General features: G+C 37.3%; 1 protein-coding gene across 1 annotated transcript in view; it reads right to left on the reverse strand.

Moving 5' to 3' along the window:
• LOC132913832 (zinc finger protein 628-like) overlaps positions 1–26,136 on the reverse strand; it is an 84,052-nt gene extending 57,916 nt beyond the window's left edge. The window contains exons 1-3 of the mRNA XM_060972449.1: positions 25,838–26,136; positions 24,870–24,937; positions 24,676–24,793 (exon numbers count right to left, since the gene is read on the reverse strand). Coding sequence (XP_060828432.1) covers positions 24,676–24,709 — 34 coding nt within the window. The 5' untranslated portion in view covers positions 24,710–24,793; positions 24,870–24,937; positions 25,838–26,136. The remainder of the gene's footprint in view (positions 1–24,675; positions 24,794–24,869; positions 24,938–25,837) is intronic.
• Positions 26,137–27,590: the final 1,454 nt, after the last annotated feature.

Below are 27,590 nucleotides of genomic sequence, written 5' to 3' on the forward strand. Positions count from 1 at the left end.
GTCAAACTAAACTAATTTTCAGCAGTTAACCCACAGTTAATATAAATTAAAGTTAAATATCCGTATACTTTAATTGATTTCTCTGACTGAATTTCACTGCAATTTATTTTCTGGTATTGTAGTGAATTATGAAACGAATTTTAATTCGATAAATTATAAAAATTATCATTGATAGAAACGGTAATTTAAAATAAAATAGCTAGTTATTAGGAGGCACAGGTAAACCGCGTGAAACGTACGTAATTTCGACAAATTTGGAAAACAAGTTTTGTTCCTTCCGCCATATGGGAGAATTAATTGTGTTTTATTTAGCGAATGATTTTACGTGGTCGAGAAAGATCAACGATAGTACTTTTGCAAAGGATATAAGATAGGAATCAGGCACGAGTCAAACTAAACTAATTTTCAGCAGTTAACCCACAGTTAATATAAATTAAAGTTAAATATCCGTATACTTTAATTGATTTCTCTGACTGAATTTCACTGCAATTTATTTTCTGGTATTGTAGTGAATTATGAAACGAATTTTAATTCGATAAATTATAAAAATTATCATTGATAGAAACGGTAATTTAAAATAAAATAGCTAGTTATTAGAAAGCACAGGTAAAACGCGTGAAACGTACGTAATTTCGACAAATTTTGAAAATAATCATTTCCAAGAAACGTTTCCCATTAATCTTGTCTTTTCTGTCTCACTCTGTCTCATTATAATACCCTCGTCTCCACCATAAATCACCATTAACCTCCGTTATGATATTTCGCGGGACGCTCGGTATACTCCGTAATTGCTTGGAAAAAAAACGGACACACAGCAAAAGATCATCAGCTGTGCGTGCAAAGTCGGGCATCCGCGTTGATTTTGCCAACTATACCGACACTCGCCGTAAGATCCGCTTCGATGATTTCCAGCGGTTAATCAGGTGAGCGTGCACGTGCGCTCGACAGGGACGTGGCCCATTCCGTTTTAATTGAAAGCAATCGCAAGACTGGAGCTTCGATCCAAACGAATTTCAGTCACGGAACAACATACTGAATATTCACCATATAAGGAAGCAAAGGTGCAGAATGAAAGCCGACTATGCCAGTTAACAGATGAATTATACACTTTTTAGAAAATTCCTGGTCAAACGTGTCTCTACCTTCGGAAATTGAAATTCAGTTAAGACCGAAGTTTGAGTTACGTTTGACGGGCAACTGAGAAGTTGAGTTTTGAAAAGTCCAAGTCAGATGATGAATTAAGAAATGGAAGTTTGACGGTGAATTAAGAAATCGACGTTTGACGATGAATCGAGAAATTCGAGTTTGAGAAGTCCAAGTCAGCTGACGAATTAAGAAGTGGAAGTTTGCTGGTGAATTAAAAAGCACAGAGATGCGATGATGAATAGACAGGTTCAAGTTTGACAATGGAACAAAATGTGTTAACTTTTGAATAACATTTATCAAATTCTTTGCTACCAGAATGAAAACTTCCAGCGTAGTTTATCCGATTCAGAACTTTGTCTCGCGGACCCTTCTTCCTGGAAGCTGCCCGATTATATTAGCTTGTCTGAAACGTTTCATTCGTTTTATAAGGAAATAATAGACGCGCAATGTTCTTTGTTTTATATTAGTTTATGGCATTATGCGCGAACTTAATAATAGAAATATCGAAATGGATCATACCTAACTGAATAAAATAATATAAAGCAGAAATTATTGTTCATCTATTATGAAACGAAAGAAACTTTTCAGGCAACCTAATACTTTTACTTTACTATCGAAACTATTTCATACTCCCATTTTTCTATCCTTCCAATGATACGATAATAGAAATATCAGGATCTATTTAGCAGAGTATCTTCAGAATATTGCAATTGTAGATTTTTTCAACTTCCTTCGCAACGACGTGTACATTTGATATTTCGCGGGTATTTGATGTCGCCACGCGCAGGAATCGTTAACCTTTCGCGGTGGTACACGAACTACCGGTTATAATATAATAAGGACCAGTTTTTCATACGTGCGAATTGGCCTGTATTTTCCTTAAAAGAAGCGCCATTATGGCCACGTTTCGTATGTCTTAATTGGACATGATGGTTGTTGAATTCGGGCGGATAATGAGACCGTCGATCGTCGAAAGCCGGTGTGGCTTTTCTTCGCCTGCCGCGTTTTCTTTCGTTTATGTAACGACATTGTCTTTCATTTTTGGCTGTTCTCTTGTGAAACATCACTGATTCGTAATTATTTTCGGCAACGATTGTTAGAGTGTGTAATTTTCGTTATAAATCGCGCGAAAATTGCGCCTTGCGTGTTTGCACGCACGTTTATAACGGTGCTGCTATTTCCATTTGTCGATCGAGCTTGCTTTCCTGTTTTCCAAATGATTATAGCATTAGGTTGTGCGAAAAGTTTCTTTCGTTTCATAAGATAATAATAACTGAACGACAATTTCTCTTTTATATTATTTTATTGACTTACACTAGAGAGCATAATATACGCATTGCTGTATATCATGTTTCCTAGAAATATTATAATTTTTTACGCGAATGATATTCTCTTTTATACCACGAATTAACTTGCCTCTGTACTTCTGGTGGTTCAATTATTCCATGTATTTTTGGTAGAAAATAATTTGCTGGGAAGTCGTCTTACTATTAAGGTTGTGCGAAAAGTTTCTTTCGTTTCACAAGGTGATAATAGCTGAACGACAATTTCTCTTTTATATTATTTTATTGACTTACACTAGAGAGCACAATATACGCATTGCTGTATATCATGTTTCCTAGAAATATTATAATGTTTTGCGCGAACGATATTCTCTTTTATACCACGAATTAACTTGCCTCTGTGCTTCTGGTGGTTCAATTATTCCATGTATTTTTGGTAGAAAATAATTTGCTGGGAAGTCGTCTTACTATTAGATTGTGCGAAAAGTTTCTTTCGTTTCATAAGATGATAATAGCTGAACAACAATTTCTCTTTTATATTATTTTATTGAATTAGATATCATCCATTTCGTTATATTTCTATTACTATGTTCGTGCATAATTCAATAAACTAATATAAAACAAAAAACATTGTGCGTCTATTATTTCCTTATAAGACGAAAGAATCTTCTCGGACGACTTAATACATTGCCATTTATGAACTGCTAATTCTGTTAGTATCGTAGTACCTAACTCGATAGGATGTTCTTCTCATGAAGGGAATTTTAGGTATGGAAAGATTTCCAAGAGCCAGAGAGTTACTTTAAAGTCATCTTAATTTTGCATTTTCTATTTTATCATTTTTACATCGTTCTCTTTTTATCGTATACAACCGCAATCTTCGAAGCTTTAAAATTCAATCGAAAAGTATGTACCAAAGATTGCAAAGTACTATGGTCTATAGCTTTACTAACAACTTTCATTCTTTCGCGATTTTTATTCCTGTCGCAATACTAAATTTGTTAGAATTTAATCTTGAAGTTAAGATTAATAATTTGTGGAAGACACAATGTTTATGTTAAAATAATATTCAGTGATACTTATTAAACAAAACTACAGAACCAAATGTTTATAAGCAAGTGATATAATTAACAACGTATACAAGAATTGTTGATTGTTGGCCAGTTACTCTCAGACTAGACGTGATCCCTTAAATGCTTTGAACCCCACTCTTTATACAGTAATGTAAGTGTGTAAGTATCCTGTTCAAATGCCTGTGTGGGTGTCCATGCTTATCACCGTAATTAATTAAAAAGAAAAAGAAAAAGGTGCAGCCATTTGGCAGTTATTGTGCCTATGCGTGAAATATCGTCGTATTCCAACAAAATTTATCAATTCGATAAATCAATCTATAATGTACAGAAGTAGAGATCATCGTCCAGAAGAAAGACGAACGTAAAGCAATATATTTTGCAAGATTAAGCATATCCAGCACATCGTTTCAAAACATTTTCAAATGTTACATTAAAAGAAATCTCGCCTTAAGACCATAATCTTTTTTCAAGAGTGGCAATTATACATATACCAAATTGCCAGGCCGTTTAAAATTTACCTTTATCTGACATCTTGAAAGAAAGTATTTACTTGGAACGTCATCGAATGAGAGGACTTGAATCACGTTATCCGTTAAACGTAGCCATCGCTCTTACTCAAGATGCATCTTTGACTTTACGTTTCTCGTTTCGGACGAATATCATTCAAATCTGTCAGGAAGACAGCCAAGCAATTAATTCACTGTCTCGATCGACAACAACGCGGACCGCAGACAACGCGACAGATGAGTTTGTTGTGCGCCGGCGCAGTCGATCAAGGAGAATTTGCGCGGGAATTCGAAAGGTTCAGAGCGATGCGGCTTTATCACGATTGCGTCAATCATTGTGGCAGCGGTCGGTGCGGTGAAATCAATGTAGATGCCGATAGCCGGTTAATTGGAAGTGAAATCACTTAAGTAGACGTCCGTAAAACGGTGTTCCGCGTTTTCAAGTATAATCGCGCGAAATGGCGAATGATAACTGGCGTGGTTTGTCGTTCATTGGCGATGCTCGTTTGTTACGCGTCGTCCAATTTCCATAATTTTCGATCGCGCTACTTTGTATCGCTCTTTGGCCAAATGTGTAATTATTTCGACGTACGCGGTCTTTCTCCCTCTTCCCGGTCAAACAAGCGAAAATAAGAAAAAAATGTAAAGGGAACTTGATCAAAACCGCGCATTATGCTTATCACCGTAATTAATTAAAAAAAAAAAGAAAAAGGTGCAGCCATTTGGCAGTTATTATACCAAAGTCGATAGAAATTTATCATGAGACGCATATGGTGCAGTGAATTACCAAGCTTCCTGAGTTTTCAAGTATCTCGATACTATTTTCCCCGGTTTTCTAGAAACAAATCTTTCGCTTGATGAGAAAATGGTGTAAATAACGGTAAATCGTAAAGTAACTTTAACAAAATATCCCTAATATCGTCACTTTTCTCTATTTTTTTTACTTATATGGTTGTTCGATCCAACTTTCGAACAGCTTAAATCCGTGCCCTAAATAGGTGCCTTAAACAAATTTTCCAATGGAAAATACAACCTTAGGTACTTATGTATTATGTAACTACATACGTGTATATGTAATAGAGACATATTTACAGATATAGGATAGTATAAAGAATGTAAGACACTTATTGTTTGATAAATTCTGTCGTTTCGATCAACATAACATTTACTTTCGATTCGTTTCGTTACGTATTCGTATTCATCGTCCCTTTCATTTTTATCAAAGCAAAGTCTCGAACCAGCCAATATTTCCCAGCACTTCCTAATAAGTACATCGCAGCTGCATGAAGAGCCCCATGCCACATGCTACACGCAAAAATCCTCTTCATAATGCTGGAACCCAATCATCTCCCCATCGCTCGTACATAACCAATCAAATTTAACGACCAATACAAAATCTTGATCAAACTCTGGCGAATCAAATCACATGCAACAAAATGATAAAACACAAAGAAGACACGAAATGATGGACGAACGGTTGAAGCGAAGGGTTCACACGTTGCAATTGTTGGCTGGAGCGACTGGTTGGTCGCAAGAGGTCGAAAGTAATCAACGACCGAAGGCTTTCCCCGGAAGATACGTTGGCGATAAGAAGAAGCCGCGGAAAGAAAACAACGGCGAAGGAAAAAACCGATCGGATCGTGTATGGCCAGTAAGACGAAGACGAAAACAGATTACGTATAAGCAACTGTGCGCATGTGCTTTTAAGTTGCACCTGACCATTCAGCTTCTTTTCCAGGCACGAGAGCAGATATCCGTGCCGTTTCGATCGAGGGTTCGTTAATGAGACGCTACCACTCGCTGTCTCGATCTCTAATGAGAGGTTTTCCTTTGCCGTTTCAGGGCCAACAGATTGGGATCTGTTCGATGTGCGCACACAGCGACCTAGATGCATATGTCTCCGTGACAGTCAGAGCCAATCGTGCTCGTGTATTATATGCAATACGTATGCTTCAAGGAAAGAACCTTGTCGTACTTTAATGTCATTTTTATCGATATTATTATCATATATACGATATCTCTGTCCGTAAGTATTAGGACACCTACAGAACATCAGATAAATTTGAAACTGCAATTGATCGCTGGGGTTTGTTGGAATCTTTAGCGTTATTACCTTGTTTGGAATATTGGTTATAAAGGAGCCATATATTATTCTTAACCATCTTTTAGATCAACCCAATACGCTACATAAACAATAACATGTACCATATAACGTATACCATGTATAATATTGGGTTGGCAACTAGTGATTGCTGATTTTGACGATACCACCTAATGACAAAATCCGCGGCCACTTAGTTGCCAACACAATATATCCTCTATATCATGATAATTGGTACGTGATCTTGAAACGTTGGCGGAAAGATCCTTGTTCGATCAGAAGATCTGCCAAAGCGTTGCCCCTCACCTAATTAAACACGTTCAAATTTTAGTTTCTTGAAAATAAGACCTCGAACGGGAATTATTTCACATCTTTTACTTATTTTCAAACCTGTAATAACCTCGTGTTGATTGTTCCTACTCGTACGTAGTCGGTGCTTAGCCAAGTTGAGCTATACTTGGCGAATTTTCAAACTCGTTTTTCTCGAAAACGAAGCGTCGTATGAACAAATTTTCTTGTATTCTTCCCACTTGTTTTTTCATGTAAAAGCATCCTGTTGTCGGTTGTAACACAGCTACCGAAACATTCTGTACGTATCTGTCTAACGTATGCATATACAGACACGTACCTATCTAATTGAAGAGAAAGCTCATTGTCATCTGACAAATTGAGGATCGTTTCATTCGTACGCTAGTAGTAGTGAAACACACAGTGGCAGGATCGTGTCTGTAATTTTGCACGACTTCATTCACGAAAACGAGCAAGGGACTTTTACGACTTCATTCATAGCCTGCGGATCCCTTGAACCGATCCAACGACCGATGGAAGAAGCACGAGCCGTTTTCTTACACCCTTCGTTTAACCCTGAAGCGCCTCCTATTTTTACACCCAGACGATTATATACCCTTGAACGTTCAATTGTAAACGGATAACGAGTGTGTAATTTCAGTCTTTGAATTGCATCGAAACCCTTTACCACTGTTCTCTCTGTCTTTAATTATCTGAAAAGCAAATGCCAAGAGAAGCATGATCGATTTCGATCGATAGTCATTTCTCTGGAATCCAGTCATTGATAATAAACTTTCACAGCTAGCACTTAAGCAGTTTCGAATGATTAATGCAGGTTCACTGTTTTGATACTTCCGAAACGGCAGAAAAAAATGTGTTTTAAAGAAGAGAAAATAAACTTTAAGGTGCTATAATAATTATTCAAATAAACTTTTTTTCTGCCTTTGTTTAGTTCATCCAGAAGAAAAATATATAATAATTTAATCCTTTTTTGGTTTTTTGTTTCCGTCAAAAATTACGAGGTGGATCTTTCCCGCCGATTGATGACTGCAATGACAAGACGCCCATGAAATAGGCTTAGAAATCTGTTATAATTCTTTTTTTACTTTAAAAAAATTTTTTTGTATTCGTTAAATATACATATATAATATATATATATATATATATATAAAAAGCATAAAAGCATAAAAGCATACTTCAAAATTTAATAACTTCGTTTCTTTCTTTCTCTTCTAAAAAAAATCACAAAGAAACGCTGTTTTATAACATTCTAAAGCAATTTCGAACGATTAATGCAGGTTCACTGTTTTGATACTTCTTCCCCTAAATCTTTCATAACGCTTTTCCTATCCCAACCATCGCATTTTTATTCTGTCGATGATATAAGTTGAAATAGTTTAACTAATTTCCTTAAATTACACGTAATATTACCCTATATTATATACGTATATCAACTCACGAATTACAACTTTGGAAGCTTTTCTTCGAACTAATACTAGCATCTAATGCTAGTTAATACGTTATATCCATATTTAGTATGTTAATATCCAACATACCAAGAAATTGTAATTTCTCAATTTATTAGTCAACATTATTATGCTACTATATAAGATATTATTACTATTATTATTACTATTATATTATTACTATATAAGATATTTCTCACCAAAAATGTTGAAACTACGTAGACGAATATTTCACGAATTAAAATTAAATAATTTCGAATAGTGCAACACGAGGTATATGCTTCTGAAGCAGAGTCGGAATCAAAGAAATTACGATAGAGAGAAAATGTAATAGAAACGACACGTTGAATATTCATCTAATTCGAAACACGTGGCACACGGTGGAGGGCTTCTTCGAATCGAGACGCGTCCAGAGGCGAACAGAGCACAGGTTCTTAATAAAGGAATGCGGAGAGGCCAGCATTTACGAAAAGATCAGCTGTTCCTCGGGATGCTTCCTGAACGAGCGGCCAGAACCGACCCGCCCCTTTAAATCTCTGTGCAGGACCGTAAAGGATCAGATGGCTGCAAGATACGTAGGTTCCAGACTCGCTGGACGTTCATCAAAACTTAAGCACGTTTAAGCTTCACCGTTATAAAATTCACGAACACGTTTTTCCTTCTTCCTGTCTTTTTTCTTTTTGTTACCAGATTCTTGCCAGTAATTCGTCCACTTTTTTTACGAACGACCGTGTTTTCTCGTATAAAACGGGTTTCGTTTTAATCATTTTCTCCCCTGATTTTATAGGTCGAAGAAACTTTGTATATGTATAGCTGCAATAGCGATAAGTTTCATCGAATTAGGTTCATGAGATCCCGAGTTAGATTATATTTCAGTCGAATGGACAGATTCAACGTATGACTATGGAATATCCATAAATGAGTTACATTATAAAAATATTTTGATAATTTGTTCGGATTGTAAAGAATCAAGTAAAATGAATGAATTGTACGATAGCTATATGAATATTATGTAAATGAAATATTTGTTACTTATTTGTAAACTCTTACATGAATTTTACGATAATTAAAATCATGTTTTGTCAAAGACGATTCATTGTGTGTGTGTGTTTCACTGATTTCCGCTTATCGGTTACAGAACGAGACCGATTTACATAGATTTCTCATTCACACTCTTACTCGACCGCAATATACAGTGGCTTATGCATCATTACATTAGTATATTTCTCGTTATTTGTTTTTACAGCTGCTTCATCGAGACAGAAATGTGGACATGTGAATTTGTTTACTTATTACTTTCTAGAATAGTCCATTATGATTCCTATCAACCCCTATCATCGATTTCGTTTTTATTTAAGGATTTCGGTTGATATTTTACAAGTTTTTATTTCCTGCTCAATGGACGTCTTTATTAGTTCCCGCATGTCTGCTCATGTAATAGAGAAATATGTGCTATGAAAAGGACGCAGCTGGTTTTCAATTATCCACTTTTCTTTGTTATTCTTCAAGTTCTCGGCAAACGTCATTGGATTGAAACAAACGATCGCTTGGTTTACGTGTGATTGTGAAAATTTCCAATGTATTGTGAACGATATTTATATTTTGAAGATATTTACTCGTTAACACAGATCGGTTCTTTATCACACTGCAGGCCAAAAGTGCCAAGAAATTCATCCGTTACGTTTACTGGAAAATTCCAAGAAAATTTACCTTCTCAAGATACGCAACATTACAAGATACATTTAACGCGAGTAAAGTAACAGATCGCGTAAGTGTATAATAAAATCACTGCAAAATAGGAGCAGCGGAAATCCTAAATCCCATACAGTGTATTCCTCAGAATACATAAAATGCTTCAAATATTTTTCGCTAAACAGTGACAGCGTGTTGCGGGAATAAAAATAATAATCACCAACTACAAAACCAACCTGGAAATCTCGTAATACCTATCGTGACAGCGGATCTATCAAGTGCTCGCACCGAACACCGGTCCTAACAAAACCACCAAAGCTACTCAAACTACCCAAAGCTAGCGTGACGAGACGAAAGAAAGTTGACTGTGAAGGAAAACGTCGATGGTCGGAAGAGCGTTTCGGAAGGTTGGATCGGTTAGTCAAAGCCACGCGTATCGCAAGAAGGGGAACGCGAAGAGGCGGTTATGAAGTGGCTGAAGAAAGAGGAAAAATGAGGGGGGACGACTGGTCCGGTAATTGAATGTGCCAAGGTGTATGATTTCGTCGATTTATCCCCGAGGCGCGAGCGAGCCGCGGCTAATTTAAACTAAATGCTTGGCCGGTAAACGCGGCGGTGGCCTGATAAGTTCTCTTGATTTAAGCGGTTCGAAACCATGGCCAGAACCAGCGGCCCTCTGTACTTTCGCGTCGTTAAGCCAACTAATTAAATGGCTGGCCACCGTCGGCGGGTATCTCTCTTTTTCACGATTCATCCCCAAACGCGTCACGCAGACAGAGATATACCGCTGAAGCGACAGTGCGTAGAGGAAAAACGAGGGAGATGCGTAGCCGGAGCGTATACTTAGCCACGGTTATTCTATACCTAATTATCGTCTTACGCGGCCGATTATCGACGATTATTAAGGATCACGGTCGATCTTCGCCGACAATCGTTCGCCTCGGGACGTATAAATCTGCGGGAACGGCCGGGTGCAAGCTTGTTATCAAAATCTATTACGCTTTCCGTAATTCCGGCGGCGCCCCATCGTTAGTTTTAATTGTGACCGGTTCAGGGATCGCGATCACGCGGGACACCATGATAAGTACAGTGGTGAAGATCGCTCGCTTGTGGTTTTCTAATTTTATTTAAAAAAAAAAAAAGGCTGCGCTTGCCAGGCTAGGACAAGAAGATGGAACGAGTCATTAACGTAAGTATTGGTTATGCATGTAATGAGAAACCTATAGCTGTATGATTCAAATATTAATACCGATATTGTATGATAATAGTAACCTCTGCATGCCGTGCCCCTTTTATTCTTTTTAGCGCTTTCGCAATGCGACACTCGAGTGCTGACCATTTTATGTACTTTTATTATATTATATTCATCTTTCTATTATATTTTGGTCAAACTTACTCCTACTACCTCCACACCGTTTTCTTTTCAGATATTTTTATCTTCGTATATCATTTTCTGTGTACTTTATGTCTCTTTTTGTGCCTCACAGCATACAAAGAACTCGATTACTCTGCGCCAAGTTCAACGTTGAATTTCAAGATTGAGGCTCAGGGGACTCAAGTAACCCCTACATCGCTATAGTTGCCGTTTTATGTACTTTTATTATATTACATTCATCTATCTATTATATTTTGGTCAAACTTACTCCTACTACCTCCACACCGTTTTCTTTTCAGATATTTTTATCTTCGTCCCTTTTTGTGCCTCACAGCATACAAAGAACTCGATTACTCTGCATCAAGTTCAACGTTGAATTTTAAGATTGAGGCTCAGGGGACTCAAGTAACCCCTACATCACTATAGTTGTCGTTTTATGTACTTTTATTATATTACATTCATCTATCTATTATATTTTGGTCAAATTTACTCCTACTACCTCCACACCGTTTTCTTTTCAGATATTTTTATCTTCGTCTCTTTTTGTGCCTCACAGCATACAAAGAACTCGATTACTCTGCGCCAAGTTCAACGTTGAATTTCAAGATTGAGGCTCAGGGAACTCAAGTAATCCCTACATCGCTATAGTTGCACAAAATCTCAAAAACCGTTTTATGTACTTTTATTATATTACATTCATCTATCTATTATATTTTGGTCAAATTTACTCCTACTACCTCCACACCGTTTTCTTTTCAGATATTTTTATCTTCGTCTCTTTTTGTGCCTCACAGCATACAAAGAATTCGATTACTCTGCGCCAAGTTCAACGTTGAATTTCAAGATTGAGGCTCAGGGAACTCAAGTAATCCCTACATCAATGTTATTGCACAAAATCTTAAAAACCATTTAACGACGATTTTCTACAAAAGCTAGGTGAAACTGTAATCATAGTCTCTTGTCATCTTCGTACATATTAATAAGTACTTTGTCAAGTACGATCGATCAATCGCCAAATCTCTTCTAAACTATACGTTACCCGAAAAAGTGTTTCGAATAAAATTTTATCCTAATTTTGTTCCCTACTGTATATAGCTTAGAATTTAAATAAAAACGATATCAACCACGAAACGGACTTGAGGAACGCGTCCCACGCGGCAGTTACGTAACGGCGTAAGAATACGGTGTAATATAGTTGTCTCTCAGGGCACGGTTTCGTAACTCGCAGTGTGGCACGTGGCCCGGCCAAAGGAAACTGCAGCGGGCCTCGCGTGTCGCACTTGCATCCGCGTGTCTCGCCTTGCCTTCTTCGCAACATTAATAACCAAGCCATTTGCATCAGAAACACCGACCGTATGCGCGGACAATGACAATTTGTCGTGCGATATGAAATCGAGTCGCGTACGCACGATATCTTCTTTCGCATTGCCTCGAGGAATGGCTTCGATAGGAACAAGAGCTATTTGCCGGCAAACGACGCGATCCTTTTTTGTTTTAGAAAACGGGGCATTGTTTGGTTGCTTGCTTGATTACACGGTTTCTTCTGCCGTTACAGATGTCCTTCTATGACGCAGAATTTAATCCTACGTTTTATGATTCTTCTAGCAGCTGTCTGAATAGATCTATATATATTCTTCGTTTACATAGTTGTTTTGATAGACGAGTGATACATACGTTTAGGAAAGTATTTGAACATCTAACACAGGCAATTCTTATTATGCGTATTGCGTACAATTGCGTTTTCCTTATTTTCTAATATATCTCAGACTTATCGCGTCTATTCGATTTACCTATAGCATTTTCATAATGTTTCAAAACAACCAGTCAATTACTTCTTCTGTCAATTACATTTTCAATCGACTCTTTACTTCTTACTCTTGTTATTATTCGAATCAACTCCTCAGAGTAGAACTACATGTGCGTGTAAATTATTGGGTTGGCAAATACCACCTAATGACAAAATCCGCAGTCACTTAGTTGCCAACGAAATAACAATAAAGGAAAGTATATTATTAGCAGACAATTTATCTTGAACAAACGAGGCTTATGTAAGCCGTGTGCTAATTTTTTGTCCACCCGAGTATATCCTGGCTGCAGTCGTGAAGGATCACCGGCTGTTGAAGAGCAAGAGTGGTAAAAGAGGATTATGAATCCCCCGCTCTTGCAGCCTGCTAATACCATAAAGAAAGAGTAATTCGACCAGATCATCTTGAGAATATGTCGCAACGTATTTCAAACAGCTTTCCTTCGTTTGTCTTCCTAATCGGCTCTTTTTCCTTCCTTCTGTCTTCACGATAGGATTAATGAATTTCCTACAAATGTCATACGAATTTCGAGAAGAAGAAGCAAAAATAGTCAATCGACTGATAACTGAATAATTTTGAAAAATCTTTGTCGCTTCCTACCAAATGACGTTGGAATATAGAATTTGCTATTCGATTGATTAATATTTAAATCGAAGACTTATTAATGAATACATTAAGCTCTTTTGTAAGTTATTTCAACTAGCAAATATTACAAGCTCATCAAAATGTTAAAAATTATAATTTTCTAATCTCTTGTAAACAAATATGAAAAATATCTTTCCTCTGCTAGGAGCAAATATGTGCGTTAATATAATATGCATGTATATTGAGACTGTTATTAGCCGAAGGACTACCATCACGCTACCGTAAAAAAGAGAACGCAGAAATGATTCGAACCACATAAACCAAGATCACAAGGAGTGTAAAAAAGATACACAGCTATCGAGATCGAGTCGAGATTGCCGGGGCAAACCGCAGAAAATGTAACAAATGTGACATTGTCCTCTCAGTGAACGGAATATTCTGCGAAAACGTGCACCAACCCTGTGCACCAACAGATGTTTCCCGTATGGTGTCGGTGCGTCAAAGGAATTCGCTGGTTCCTTCACGTTCGCATTTCTTCGGTTGGAACGTGTTTTCGTTGCTCCTCGAGAATTTGCTCCCAATTTTTGCCATCTCGTATCATTTTTCTTTTCGTATATTCATGTTACTTTTCTGATTTTTACGACTATCCGGTGCTTAAAGGAGAATCTGTATCTTTGCTCATTAAGGCCCAAGTCGTAAAATAACGAGAAACTACCGTACAACGCTATTAAGAAACGAAATCATAGAGCTAATCGTTTAGATAGACTTTAATTAATTTCCTCCACCATCTGTCACTTGACTGATTTTATAGTTACCTTTCACGGACAAAAACGATGAAATCTCTGATGGTTATGCTATTTCTGCTAGTCGAAAGTACGTAATAAAATATAACTTGGACATATTTGCAGTGGCGCGTTCGTAGTTTACGATTTAGAAAGTAATTTGTGAAACGAAGGAATAATCCGTGACTTCTACTTTCGCTAATTCAATAGAATGAACTCGATACACGTACAAACGCGAGTACATTCCTTGATATGTATTACAGCGGAGAGTTTAAAGAGCCAACTTGGAATACTATTACCTTGAGAAAATTCTATCAAACTCTATCAGAATAAAGATCACTATCGTCGCATCTGTATATATTAGCAGTATATATTTGTATATATCTATATATATTTGAAGAATGATTCCAAATTGTCAACCAACAATGTACCACCGGTATATGAAACAAGTATACCATTTACATAACCAAGCTATGTAAAAATGAAACTACAAAAATATATTTGCACCTCGTCGCATTTACTTATTTATCTCATACCTACTATCTCGACATATTCAATTACATATTCGCTTTCTTCTCGTTATTTTATTCTATCAAGAAGATAAGCACGCACTTTAATCTCGAATAAGATATCCGATCAAAGATGTAAATACCAAATTACAACAATATTTTCCGATCGAGGCACGTTTCATAAATTACTCGTTACGCCGTGTAACGTCGCAGGACTAATAGTAGGCGGTACCGGTGTACATTTTAAAATAGGGGAAAAGTAAGATGGAAAAACGTGAAAAGGGAGCCGCACGGGGGACGCTAGATAAAGCGACAGAGATAAGGGTGAGGGGCAGAGCGGAGATAAAACGGAAATCGGGTAACGCTCTCTGTTCAACACCTGGAAGTGACTGCTGGTAAGGATCGGCCTGAAGGTTGAATTACGAGGTAGCGAAGGAGTAGGGGGCACCTGTGCGGCAGGTGACCGCTATCCTGCGAAGCATAGCGGAGCTTGAATATTCACGCACGGACCGCGTTCTTCTTCTTTGGTTGTTGGCTCGTGTGCGATCGCTATCGCCTACGCCTACCAAGCGTTCGCCTCGTTTCTAATTACCGCGCAGCCATACGCGTTCCATCCATCCGCGATGCGTATTAAACACGCCGTGTTTACTCGCTATTATACAGACTGGCGCGCTGCGCCTGCTTAAATCGACGCTCGTGTAAAATTTGCATACATCGGCGCAGTAACCTTCGCTCTTTTTCTTCTGAATTTCCTCTTCTTTCCTTTTCATTCATCTTCGCTCTTGTCCTTTTCTTTTTCTATGATTTCTGAGCATCTGCCTTACACACGACTGAAAACAATTCAAGGATCATATGTAAAAAGGCATTTATCAAATATCTATTGAAATACGTACGAGGGGAACAGTAAGATACATTCTTCCTTTTTCTGTCCGATTTATCTCTCCTTTTCTCTCTTCTATCGATTCCATTCACTCTTCCGTCTTCCTTTTCCTTCCTTTCTCTACGATTTCTTCTCGAGTATTTGTCGTATACGTTGCTCAAAGCAATTAGAAGATCAAACAAGAGAAAACTCCCGAATATCTATGGAAATATGAACCAAGAGAACGACAAGGTTACCGTTGTGGATATTGTTTCCCCTGTTAATAACATCATAAGATGAATATCATTTATAACGACGACAGTGTATCTTTTGCTCTACACCAATTTCATTCCATACTCTTTTCATTCTCTTTTTCTGTGGTTTCTGTGGCTTTGTCTTCCTCTCAGGTTGATAATAGTACTAATAATAGCCCGGATATGGTATGGTATTATTCGTGATTAAGTACAGGTATAATTATGTGTTCAACAATTTGTGATTGAACTGGTAGAAAAATTTTAACTGCTTCTGCGTTTCGAATCAGTGCTGATTATTCCTTGAAATATTTAGTGCTTCTGAGAAACCTTCTTTTCGTTTTCAATGTACAGACGTATTGTACGAAATGAATCATTTAACTCGCATATTCAAGCAATTTCTACGTTATACCAATCAAGAATAATGTTGTTTTTCAAAGACTAATTGCCTCGATCGTTAACACATTTACATTTTACATCGAGCCTCCTTATGAAAAATACAATTTTGTAAAAATTGCGTTCCTTTTAAAGAGAGAGAACAAAGTTGTTCTTCGATATTTCTACATAGCGTTAACGGGCTTTTAAAGCAACTCGAACAAACTCGTTACTCAAGATACAAACTAAAAAAACCGATAAGAAACGAAGCGCTTGGTTCACGTATATCACATTCGACAAATTGGCCCATGAATCTGTTCGAAAACGCGCTGGACGATCACGATCGTTTACGCTGATTTACAATACAGCGGGCGCGTCGATTTGTTCGCCGGCTTCGCAGAAAAACTTCATCTTGCCGGAAATTAACGGAGATCGCGGCGCTGGTTAGAGGCAATCTGCGAACCGCGTCAGTTCTCGATGAAAAAAACGGTCCTTTCAATTACCGGCAGACTTATAGCCACTTAAACTCTTCCAACCTCATAATTGCTATCGTAAAATCTCTGCTACCCTGTATGCCATGCTCACGCGTTATTCGCGAAATTTGCTTCTTCGTTTCAGCCAAATCGATCGAGCCTGCTTCGCGATATACTAAACAGCTGTTAGAAACGTAATTTCTTCTCCGTGTATCTTGCTTTCTTATGCAACTGTTTCTTCCGTACGTATGTTTCTCGGTGTGTACGATTGATAACAGTAGAATGTCCCATTAAGTTTTTCCAATTACGTCTGCAATGTGGTTTGCACGTGAGATGAACAGAGATAACAGTGTTCGCAAAATGTAAAGCTGTATCGAAGTTTGGCGTCCGTTTTGCTTATGTAATTTAGCTAACTATTTAAAAATAACTAAACACTTACATATACAATAACTAATACAATAACTAACAATGCAAACAATAACTAAACATATATATATGTAAACTCCCTAGAGTTCACGTGTGATAGGGGCTCTCTCTCTGTTTACGTATAGTACGATTTTCTTTGTTTCACGGACAAAGCGACCTTCTTTTGTTTCACGGGCAACAATTTTGAGAGACACCCATTTCTCAAACGGACGGACAGAGAGCAACATCAAAGATAGACAAGATCACAGAATAATTATTTAAAATACTGAAGATTGATGGAGAAAGATCGGTAGCTCAGATTCTCGATTTTCAGGTAGACATTTCACAGAACTTGTTATTTATTATTTATTGTTATAGATTGGTATTTGTATTAAGTTTTATTTAAGTATTTTCACAATAAGCTCGATTTTCAAACTTCAAAGTCGATTACCTGAATTATCCCAAGATTTACGATATTACATATATATACATATGTCGGGTTGGCATTAGGGGCTGTGTGTGACGAGCCGCGGGGCTGTTGAAATGTTTTATTGTCAAGTGTCGGTACTGCCAATTCTTTAAAGGAAAGCTATGTAACTTGATATCTCTGTTAGGTGGAACGTTCATCCCGTGACCGTAGCTAACCGAGCTTCGGCGACCGGTTGTCGGCTCGAGTCTAAGCTCATTGTCTCAAGTTTCGAGTGACTGTGTTTGGGTTATTTCGTAACTGCTACAGTATTGGAGTTTTCCAAATAACTCCACAGGTACCCGGTGTCCTTTATATATATATATATACAGGGTGCGCCGTTAGAATTCGGACAGAATTCAATTTGTAGTTCCCACCATATTAGAATTCAGATGTTTGTGCTGATTGACTCTGAAGTTAGTTAAATATGTCAATAAGTCTTCTATAACCTCAAAATGACAGAACTCGTTAAGCAAAACCCGGAATACGATAGAAGAGCGGCGATTATAGAAAGTCTTCGCGCCGGGAGAACGCCGGTCGAAATTATAAAATTCTTTAGCTACCCAAGATCGACGGTAATTTAATTTTGTTGTGGGCAAAACCAAATTTCCAGCAAGTGTTCACGTTTTGAGCGTTGTCTCAAGTGAGGGCGACGTCATGCCTCCGCACTTCTTCCAAAAAGGCGAAAGAATCACAAAGGAGGTTTATTTGGAGGTCCTGAAGACAGTAATAAAGCCGTGGATGGAAATTACGGCTTCTGGAAGGCCGTATTTATTTCAACAAGATGGCGCACCTGCTCACACAAGTCATCTTGTTCAAAATTGGCTCTCTGACAATGTGGACATGTTTTGGTCGAAAGATTTCTGGCCTCCTAACAGTCCCGACCTAAACCCATTGGACTATTACGTGTGGGGCGTTATCGAGAGACAAACTAATAAATGCAGGCACCCCAACGTCAACTCCCTACGAGCTGCTATCGAGTCAGAATTCGCGACAATTAAACGCGACCAGTTGAAGTCAGCGTGCTCGCGCTTTAGAGCAAGAATAGAGCAGGTCATAGAGGCAGAGGGTGGTTACATAGAATAAAAGTTCTCAGCAAGGACCCTTTAAATGAGATATAACAACATTTTCATGTGTTTTTGTGTATTGACTTAAATAAACAACTTTCTGCACAAAACTTCTTTTGTCCGGATTCTAACGGCGCACCCTGTATATGTCGAACATGGAAGGACATCCGGGCCTTTCTTTTGGGAAGGTCCCCAATACTTTAGTCCTAACTTTGTATTATAACTGTACTTAAATAATAAAACTGAGAAATACCTGTTTATGATTTAATTGAATTATGTTTACCCGTGACTAATGACAGTGGGCTTGGGCTCGAAGTGACATAACGGGTAGCTGAACGTAGCCACAATCACGGGAGGGACGTGTACCTAACGAGTACCTAAATAGCTTTCCTTGAAAACAAAGATTGATCCGAGGGGTACAAAGAGGTACGGAGAGGAGTATATAAGGGCAGTTCCACTTGGACTGAGAGTCAGTCCGATTTCGACTAGTGCAGACGAAAATCTTGTAGCAAATCGCATTCGTCATGCCGTTGACCGTAGATTCGTTACAGAACCTAAATTCACTGTCATCGACATCTCGATTATCCAATCGCCGCTATTACTTGTTAAACTCTTGTTAAGCTTGTTAAACTCCAATAATCACATTTGTATCAATAAATACCATCTATAGTACGCAACAACAATGGCCAATTCACGTGAAGATTTGTTAGACGCCCATAACTCCAATGATAACACGACATATATATATATATGTCGAAGATGAAAGAACATCAGGGTCTTTTCTTTGGAAATTGTAGGAAAATTCTCAATACTTTAGTCTAGACTCTTTATTCTAACTGTACTTAAATAATAAAACTTAGTAGTGATTGTTTATGATTTAATTTGACTATGTTTGTCCGAGATTTATGACAGTAGGCTTGGGATCAAAGTAACACATTTGGTCGCTAAACGTAGCCACGGTCATGAGATGGACGTTTTCAACTAACAGAGATATGACGTAGTTGTATAGCTCTCCTTGAAAATATAGTTGACCCAAAGGGTACAAAGAGGTATATAGAAAGGTATAGGAAATTGCACTTGGATTGTGGACAAGTAAGTTGAGTTCCACTTGAACTGTGGACAAGTAAGTTCAGTTCCACTTGGACTTTGGAGAAGTAATTGCATTTGCTATCCTGTTGACCGTGTATTCGTTATTAAATTTAAGATTATTGTCATTAGCATCTCGAGTATCTAATCTTAATTGTCGAATTCTGTAATAATCATATTTGTATCATTAACTATCATGTATATGGTACAACAACAATGGTTAATCCAAATGAAGATTCGTTAAACGCCCCTAACCCCAATGATAACTCGATATATATATATGTGCGTATGTGTGTGTGGATATACAGAAAAGAAAGTAGATATCTAATATAATATGGTACTTATTATAATTTGTTTTAAGACTAATTTTTAAATTCCCATAATTTTGGTAGTAGGCATCTTCGATTTTCCAAACTTGCAAATTTTCGTTCTTTAAATTCTCGGATCCTCGAATTTTGTATTCTTTGAACTTTGAAATTGTGACTTTTCAAATTTCGATTTTTCGAACTTCGGAATTTGACAAAATTTATTCCACTCGATTCAATTCATTTCGAAATTCAGAATTATTTGACATTTGACAGCCACCGAATGATAACGACCATATCTATCGTATGATTATCATATTGACTACAATTCTACAATAACGTTATCTATCGTTATTACGAAAAGCTGCAACTGCAGGTGCAAAACATTTAACAAATAAAGAATTAGGATAACATTACACCTGAATGTTCAAAGATTCAAAGAATAGAAATGGAAATAATGAAGATTCTCGAATGCACGTGTTTCTATAACAATTACATATCAGCACCTGTTTTGACGTACCCTGTTTCCTCGAAATTTCCATATCACTACGTTTTCAATATCACTGACAATAACCCTGTAAAATAACGTTATTGTAGAATCATGAATAGCAACAAATACGTAACGTCATTATATAGTAACATTGTAGCAGACGTGACGCTTTCGATTATTTCTTGGAAGCTAAGGAATTGTTTATTATCTTATCGTAGTCTTAAGAATTAATTTTTATCGCTCGGTTAAACAGCTCGATCAGTTACGTCATTCAAGCTTTAAAAAAAGTTCAAACATTTTATATAAGTTTTGGAAAACCTCCTTAAAATAATCGACAATGATTCTGTACAATTTCTGAATTTCAAAAATACCTGGCTAACTAACTTCACACATTATCCATTCAGCGCTATCCATAATTCACTCAAAAATTCTTCCAAAACCTACTGAAAACCCTTCGAAGAATCAAACACATTTTAAGCTTGAGAAGTGGAGAACGCAAGTGCGATACATTTTAAAACCTCCTTAAAGTAATCCACAATGATTCTGTACAATTTCTGAATTTCAAAAATACCTGGCAAACTAACTTCACAAATTATTCATTCAGCACTATCCATAATTCACTCAAACTTTCTTCCAAAACCTCCTGAGAACCCTTCGAAGAATCAAACACATTTTAAGCTTGAGAAGTGGAGAACGCAAGCGCGATACATTTTAAAACCTCCTTAAAGTAATCCACAATGATTCTATACAATTTCTAAATTTCAAAAATACCTGGCTAACTAACTTCACAAATTATCCATTCAGCGCTATCCATAATTCACTCAAAATTTCTTCCAAAACCTCCTGAGAATCCTTCGAAGAATCAAACACATTTTAAGCTTGAGAAGTGGAGAACGCAAGCGCGATACATTTTAAAAGCGCAACCTGAATAATTTCATCAAAAAAAAAAAAAAAAGAAGGAGAACAGAATCTCCTGAGATACAAGACTTTGCGTTCAACGTGCGTATTAATCGCACTCATTTCCGCAAAATCAGGGTGTCTGACGTTTAAACGGTGGCTATTATCGTTTCCTAGTCCGCGGATGGTAACGGATGTCGATAAACAGTAGGTTTTCTCGCAGGAACCAGATTTTCAGCCGTCCTTCCTCAAACGCACCACATAAAACCAAGAGCACAAAATGCGCTAAGACGACAGTCGTAAGTGGACGTCGATTTTGTCGGACGTCACGTTTACACAAATTTTAATTTTATCCATCAAAAGACTGTGAATTTTTACTGTCATTTTAGATTGAAATATAAGGCGCGAAAGATACGTAAAATAGCCAAAGTAAAATATAATTTTTGCCGGGTGAAACGAATCTCTATTTAGATTCTATTTATTTGCATTCATAAAGATGTAAATTTGTATAAAAATCTGTAGTCTATTGATAACTTTCTCACGTCGGTAGACGAACAAACTGATTCTAATGCATAAATCAGGATTTTCATTGAAACTCTGTTAAAAATACAAAAGAAGAAACAAAATTGAAGAAAGGCAGCTGTATTAAGAAGACATCTCCATATTTAAATAACCAGCAATTTCAGAAAAGCATCACAAGTCAACTAAAAATCAGGCTAATGGTTTTAGTGAAGCTTTTAATGAAGACGATTTCGTATATTGAAGCTAATACTTGTACATGTAGCATAGCATAACTTAGCTTAGCTACCCGATATATTACGGCTTTAATCAGGGAGTATGTAACACACGAGGTGGACAAAAGTAGAGAAAGGACGCAGTTTCGTTAATTAGAAGCGTGTGATTGCCAGGGCCGTTCGATTCTTGCGAATTCCGCGCCAACTCGCTGGTAATTTGCTGGCGGCACGATTGAGAAGAACGGTCGAAGAACGAGAAAGAAAGCAGGGTGAAAAGGGGCAGAGAAAGAGAAAAAGGTTCAGGCCGCAAAAAGGGCTTCTTCGTTCGTTAGGACGCTGTGATTGGCTCTGGTACGGGACAGGTGCGTATCAGCACACGATTCGCCTCGTAACATCGCCGCTTCTGGCCGCCTCGCTTCCTCATTTTTTATGCCCGGAAATCTTTACGCCCGTGTAATCCGTCCTGAGTAACGATACGAGCTGGAAACGGCTGTGACACCGGGTCTGCTCGAATTTTGTGTATTCGATCCGCAATACTATGGCCTTGTTTCGTGCGAGGCGTCTCGTTCATCGACCTATACATGTACACAGAGTGTTTAGAAAGATTGGTATTAAATTGGTGTTGAACATTTCGAAGAAAACGTTTGGGGCAATATCGTTCTAGATATCAATTTAATGAAATGTGGTTTGTTTGAGTGGTTCATAAAACGGTGTTTTATCTTATTTGGAAAAAGTATACTTGATTTCTTTCTATGACCATAACACGATCATCGACAAATTGTGTTTAAAGTAATAAGTAGGATATGAACGTTTATAAATCCATAGGAAATAAAAGAGATACACGAATGCCTACAATGTACATAATACACAAAAGTATTATGTATGGAAATCATAGAAAAATATATGTATAGGTAAAAGATTTAGATTATAATACTCGATATAACTATTTGATTTTTTACCAACTTCAAATATCATTATCTCTGCGAAAACAAACATTGAAGTTCTCTTGACTATCGAGTTATCTCTCTAAAAGTTATTTTATAAATATTTATAAAACGACATTGGGTAGAAGATCGTTTAGAACACAAATATTAGTTCTCTGTATTGCTTACATTAATACTACACACCTTTGATCGTACGTTTTCAGACACCCAGTATATCGAGAATAGACACGTGGGAACTCAGTCGGCAGACGAACTCGAGTTCGTCGTCCCCGAATCACCAATCTCGGCCGACCTTCGTTGTCGAGCGAGCAATTAATCGATTTCGAGAAAGGCACAAGAAGGAGAGAAGATTCGATTCCGATAAGAATCGGCCAGTAGTCGCGTAAATAGTGGTGGAACGTTAATTCTGCAAAGGGGCTACCCTCCGGCTGGGCCAGAACAATGCAAGTATCGTGAACACCGGAAATCAGATGCCAACAGCAACAAGAACATCAAGAACGAAACGTCTATTGCAGCTTTCGACGATTAGCACGAGATACATGGCATACTCGTCGTTTCCTCGCTTTTGTATTATCCAATAACATGTATCTTTCAATATCTATTTCATTTTGTTATAATTACCTTAATAGTTCTAAACGAGGGTGTGCAACAATTTTGCAACTAATAAACTTGGTGCTATATACCAAGTTTGTTCAGATCTTTCAATTTTTCTAAAAGTATAATAAAATATTTGATTAATACTAATTCGAAATAGTAGCCACGGGATTGAAGCATCTGTATTTACCATTGAAACAACCAATCAGCTTGTTATTACACACTTTGTTCGTGCCCCCCAATTTTACTAAAAAAGAAACGCGAAAAATTTGTTTTCAACTCGACAACCAGAGATTGTAGATTCTACTTCAATTTTCAAACAGTGCAGATCATTCGTAAACGCAACCGACATACAGAAAATAATCGCGTAATTAAACCGGCATCGATAACATCAACGTTACCAACCTGACACACGTGTAATTAATATACACGAGTCGTTGGTAACTCAATCGACAAGGCTGCTGCATTCTACCTTGTATGGCTGCACCGTGCAGTATGATGACCACGCGAGCGCACCCACGCGGCCGCTGAGGCGGGTGTCGGCGTGTGTGGTGCGCAAGTACGCAACCGGATACCGCGAGCGGAGGCCGGCACGCGCCGAAAGTCGACTCGTCGGTTTTCTCGGCTGGTTACCCGTCAATTTGCCGCTTCGATACTCTCGCTACGGGGAAAGGTGATTCGAGAATGCTCGTCGAGCGTAGCCACGCGTGTCCCGTCCAGGAACGTGTCAAATCAACGTGCGTTAAATCGTCGAAATTCGACGGTTTTCTGTCATGAAAGTTTCGTTTATCGCCGTGGTTCGTTTCGAGATCCATTTGCGCCCATACGAATTTGAAAAATCGATGTGCAAACCCTGAGATATGCTCGCATTCTGCATTCTGTTCGTGTCAGCTTCGCCATCGATTTTTGAAATTATATTTCCCGAAACTGATTAGACACGCAAAAACGCTTATAAATATAACGACAATAGCCAAGAAATGTCACCGCTTACGGCTATAAAATATATCCGCGGCTACCATGCTCGTCAAAAATTGAACGTAATACAACCAGTCACCCAGGCGAATTCGAACCTAAGATACGATTGAGTGATCGGAGGAACAGAAAAGCATGCGACTCACGATTAGATGCGAGGAACGTCATCTTCGATGTCATTGCGATCCAGAAAATATCATCGTGGGGTCTGCCATCAAATAAAAATCATCGAACGCCATGGAAAAAGTGAAGGCTGGAAAAAATCTGAAAGAAAGCGTGAAATATCTATTATAACTCATTTTTGGAATCAATGTGAAGCACAATATTCAGAGATACTTACATTCTTGATTTCTGAAACATCGCTAGATCCTCTGCGGAGAGTAGGAAAGAATGGAGATCGTGAACAACCTTTAACACGTTAAGAAGCGAAATATTATAATAATATTATAATAGTTTGAGATATTAAAAAATGAGATTCGAAGAGTACGATAATATTACGTGCCGGAAGCTGAACATGTAATGGCGACTTCCTCATAGAAATAATAAAAGTTATTTAAAAATATCAGGAGATGACGCTGTTACAGAGAAAATGCACCGGAAACACACTACTATGTAATCCAAATGCAGATAATAAAGTTATTCCTTTAATTTATTTTAAATAAACAACGTTGATATATTAGACCTATCAAAGGGCATTTGTATAATCATTTTTTAATTTCCAATTAGCATTCTCAAAAGAATATGAATTTATTTATTATCCAATTATGTTACGATTAGATGCGAAGAACGTTGTCTTCGATGTTTTGACTAAGAAAGTACATGAAATTAATCAAATAAATTATGTATCACGAAATAAATAACTGTATGTATATCAAATATTATTAATGATTTAATGAAAAGACAATGCAAAAATATGACAGCTTTCGTTACAATAAGTGATACATTACCAAATCTCTGTAAAAAGTCAGATTAACCGTTAATCATCATGACGTCCATGCTTTGAATTGACGATCTAATCCTTCCATGTTAGTCGCGTCATTAATGAACACAATCAAATCAAGTCAAATCAAATATAAAAGAAAGCAACACAAAACCAGCGAAAATTATATTAATACATTCCATTACAAAGTCTGTGTCACAATAGAAGTAAAGAACGTAAGCTATCAATATCTCTAACAATCAAATACAGGATCGAAGAAAAAATAACGAAAGTGAAAAAGGAATATTTAATTTGGAATTTGACAGAAATTAAATACATAAATGGTTGATTAAAATGGTAATCTTGAGCAAAAGCTACAGTGCACTTACCTGCTTTTCTAAATTCCACGATTTTCAAGTGTGGCTGAATTTTGGATGCAACAAAAATAAATCTTTTTATGTACTCTCTTAACCTTCGCTTACACGATTGGTTGGATTGAACACTGTGTAATTCTTATATTCACCACCGTAGATCATAGATGGCATAACAAAATCTCTGACGTGTACAATCGGTATTTCAGAACACGTGACATAAAACTCCATCAAATGATGGGTCTATTCAACATCTCATCTGTGATTAGTATGTCAACGAAGAGAACAGTGATCTGTGACCTGACTTTTGCAGTTTGAAAATGTATCGTAAATTGAAATTTACAACACGGTATAAGAGTACATAGTGTACTGTGACAAAGTAGTTAGTGTTTACCTTTGTATCCACAATTCCAAAAATGAATCATTTCCCATCAATGGGAAATTCATTTCCATCAATGAAGACAGCACAACAGTGTACATTTGTGAGTATGAAGAATCTGAATCACTCGTGCTTCGAAGTATTTCCGTGTTTTACACTTTCGGTGAAAAGGAAGAACGAGAGAACCGGAAATCAGTTGCTGGTTCGTGATAAATTTCGAGCAGGTGAAATACACCGGAGTAAAAGGCTTCGCGTGGAACAGAACAAGTCGAAGAAAGTGGAAGAGAGAAAGAATATGGCGGAGATAAGGAGCAAGATAAAGAGGGTAAAAACGGCACGTGAAGAGACGGATACGCAATTCGATGGCTGAAAACGGCCGATAATCATGACTCAGTCATCTCGTTTATTGCGAATAAAATAATTTATAGAACGGACGGCGCGTGTTACAACCGGGCTAATAATTTGTCACGACATAACGGGATTTCTTTGAATCACTTGCCTTTTCGCGCGTGCATGTGCAGGTGGAAACTCGAGTTTCGATAATTAACGCATCTACTTCTTTATTTTCACCACTCGTCGATACAACAGCCGGTTAATTATGTAAATGAACTTATTACGGTAGTACTAAAGGACCACCATGTTCTTCGTGTTTTACGCAACGAATAATCAGAAATGTGTCCAGTTCGCAGTTGATTTTACGTACCGCTTGGAGATGCCAGGTAAGGTTAAACCAAATATCTTGCGATTTCATAAGAGGAAATGCTTTCGAAGGTTATGTTTATGGTACTGTAGAAGTAGAGACATTTATTTAAGAATTCAGTTATGAATGTGAGAATTGAGATAGCCAGTGAAAAATGGATAAATACTGGTAATAGAACAAATTTATGAAGTAATTGAAAATAATTATAATAAATAGAATTTATATTGCATAGAGTTCTCATTATGTATTTTACAAGACGTTAAGAATAGGGACGAGGTATAAAAACTATTCAATACGCAATTTGCGTCGTTAAAAATTAATCTGTCAATTCATAACTTTGTGAAAAGCGTAAGACATGGCATAATTTTCCTACGATCATAATTAGCCAAAATCTATACCAGATAAGATACAAATGATTTATGCATTTATGCGAGAAAATTTTATAATTCAAATATGATTTAACACCTACAATCATGCTATGGAAATTAATAAAGAAAACATTAAAGAAACATTGTAGAAACATTGTATCTCGCGCAAAAAGGTATATCGAATATATCAGCAATAAATAACTGAAATTTCACACTTGGTAGGTACGCTATTGCTTAAAATAATTTACAAACGTTGCATTGGATATGAAGCTTAATTTCACATCGAACATGCTCGGACGAATTAAACAACATTTTATACCTATA

The sequence above is a fragment of the Bombus pascuorum genome, chromosome 13, assembly GCF_905332965.1.
Source record: "Bombus pascuorum chromosome 13, iyBomPasc1.1, whole genome shotgun sequence".
Taxonomy (NCBI): domain Eukaryota; kingdom Metazoa; phylum Arthropoda; class Insecta; order Hymenoptera; family Apidae; genus Bombus; species Bombus pascuorum.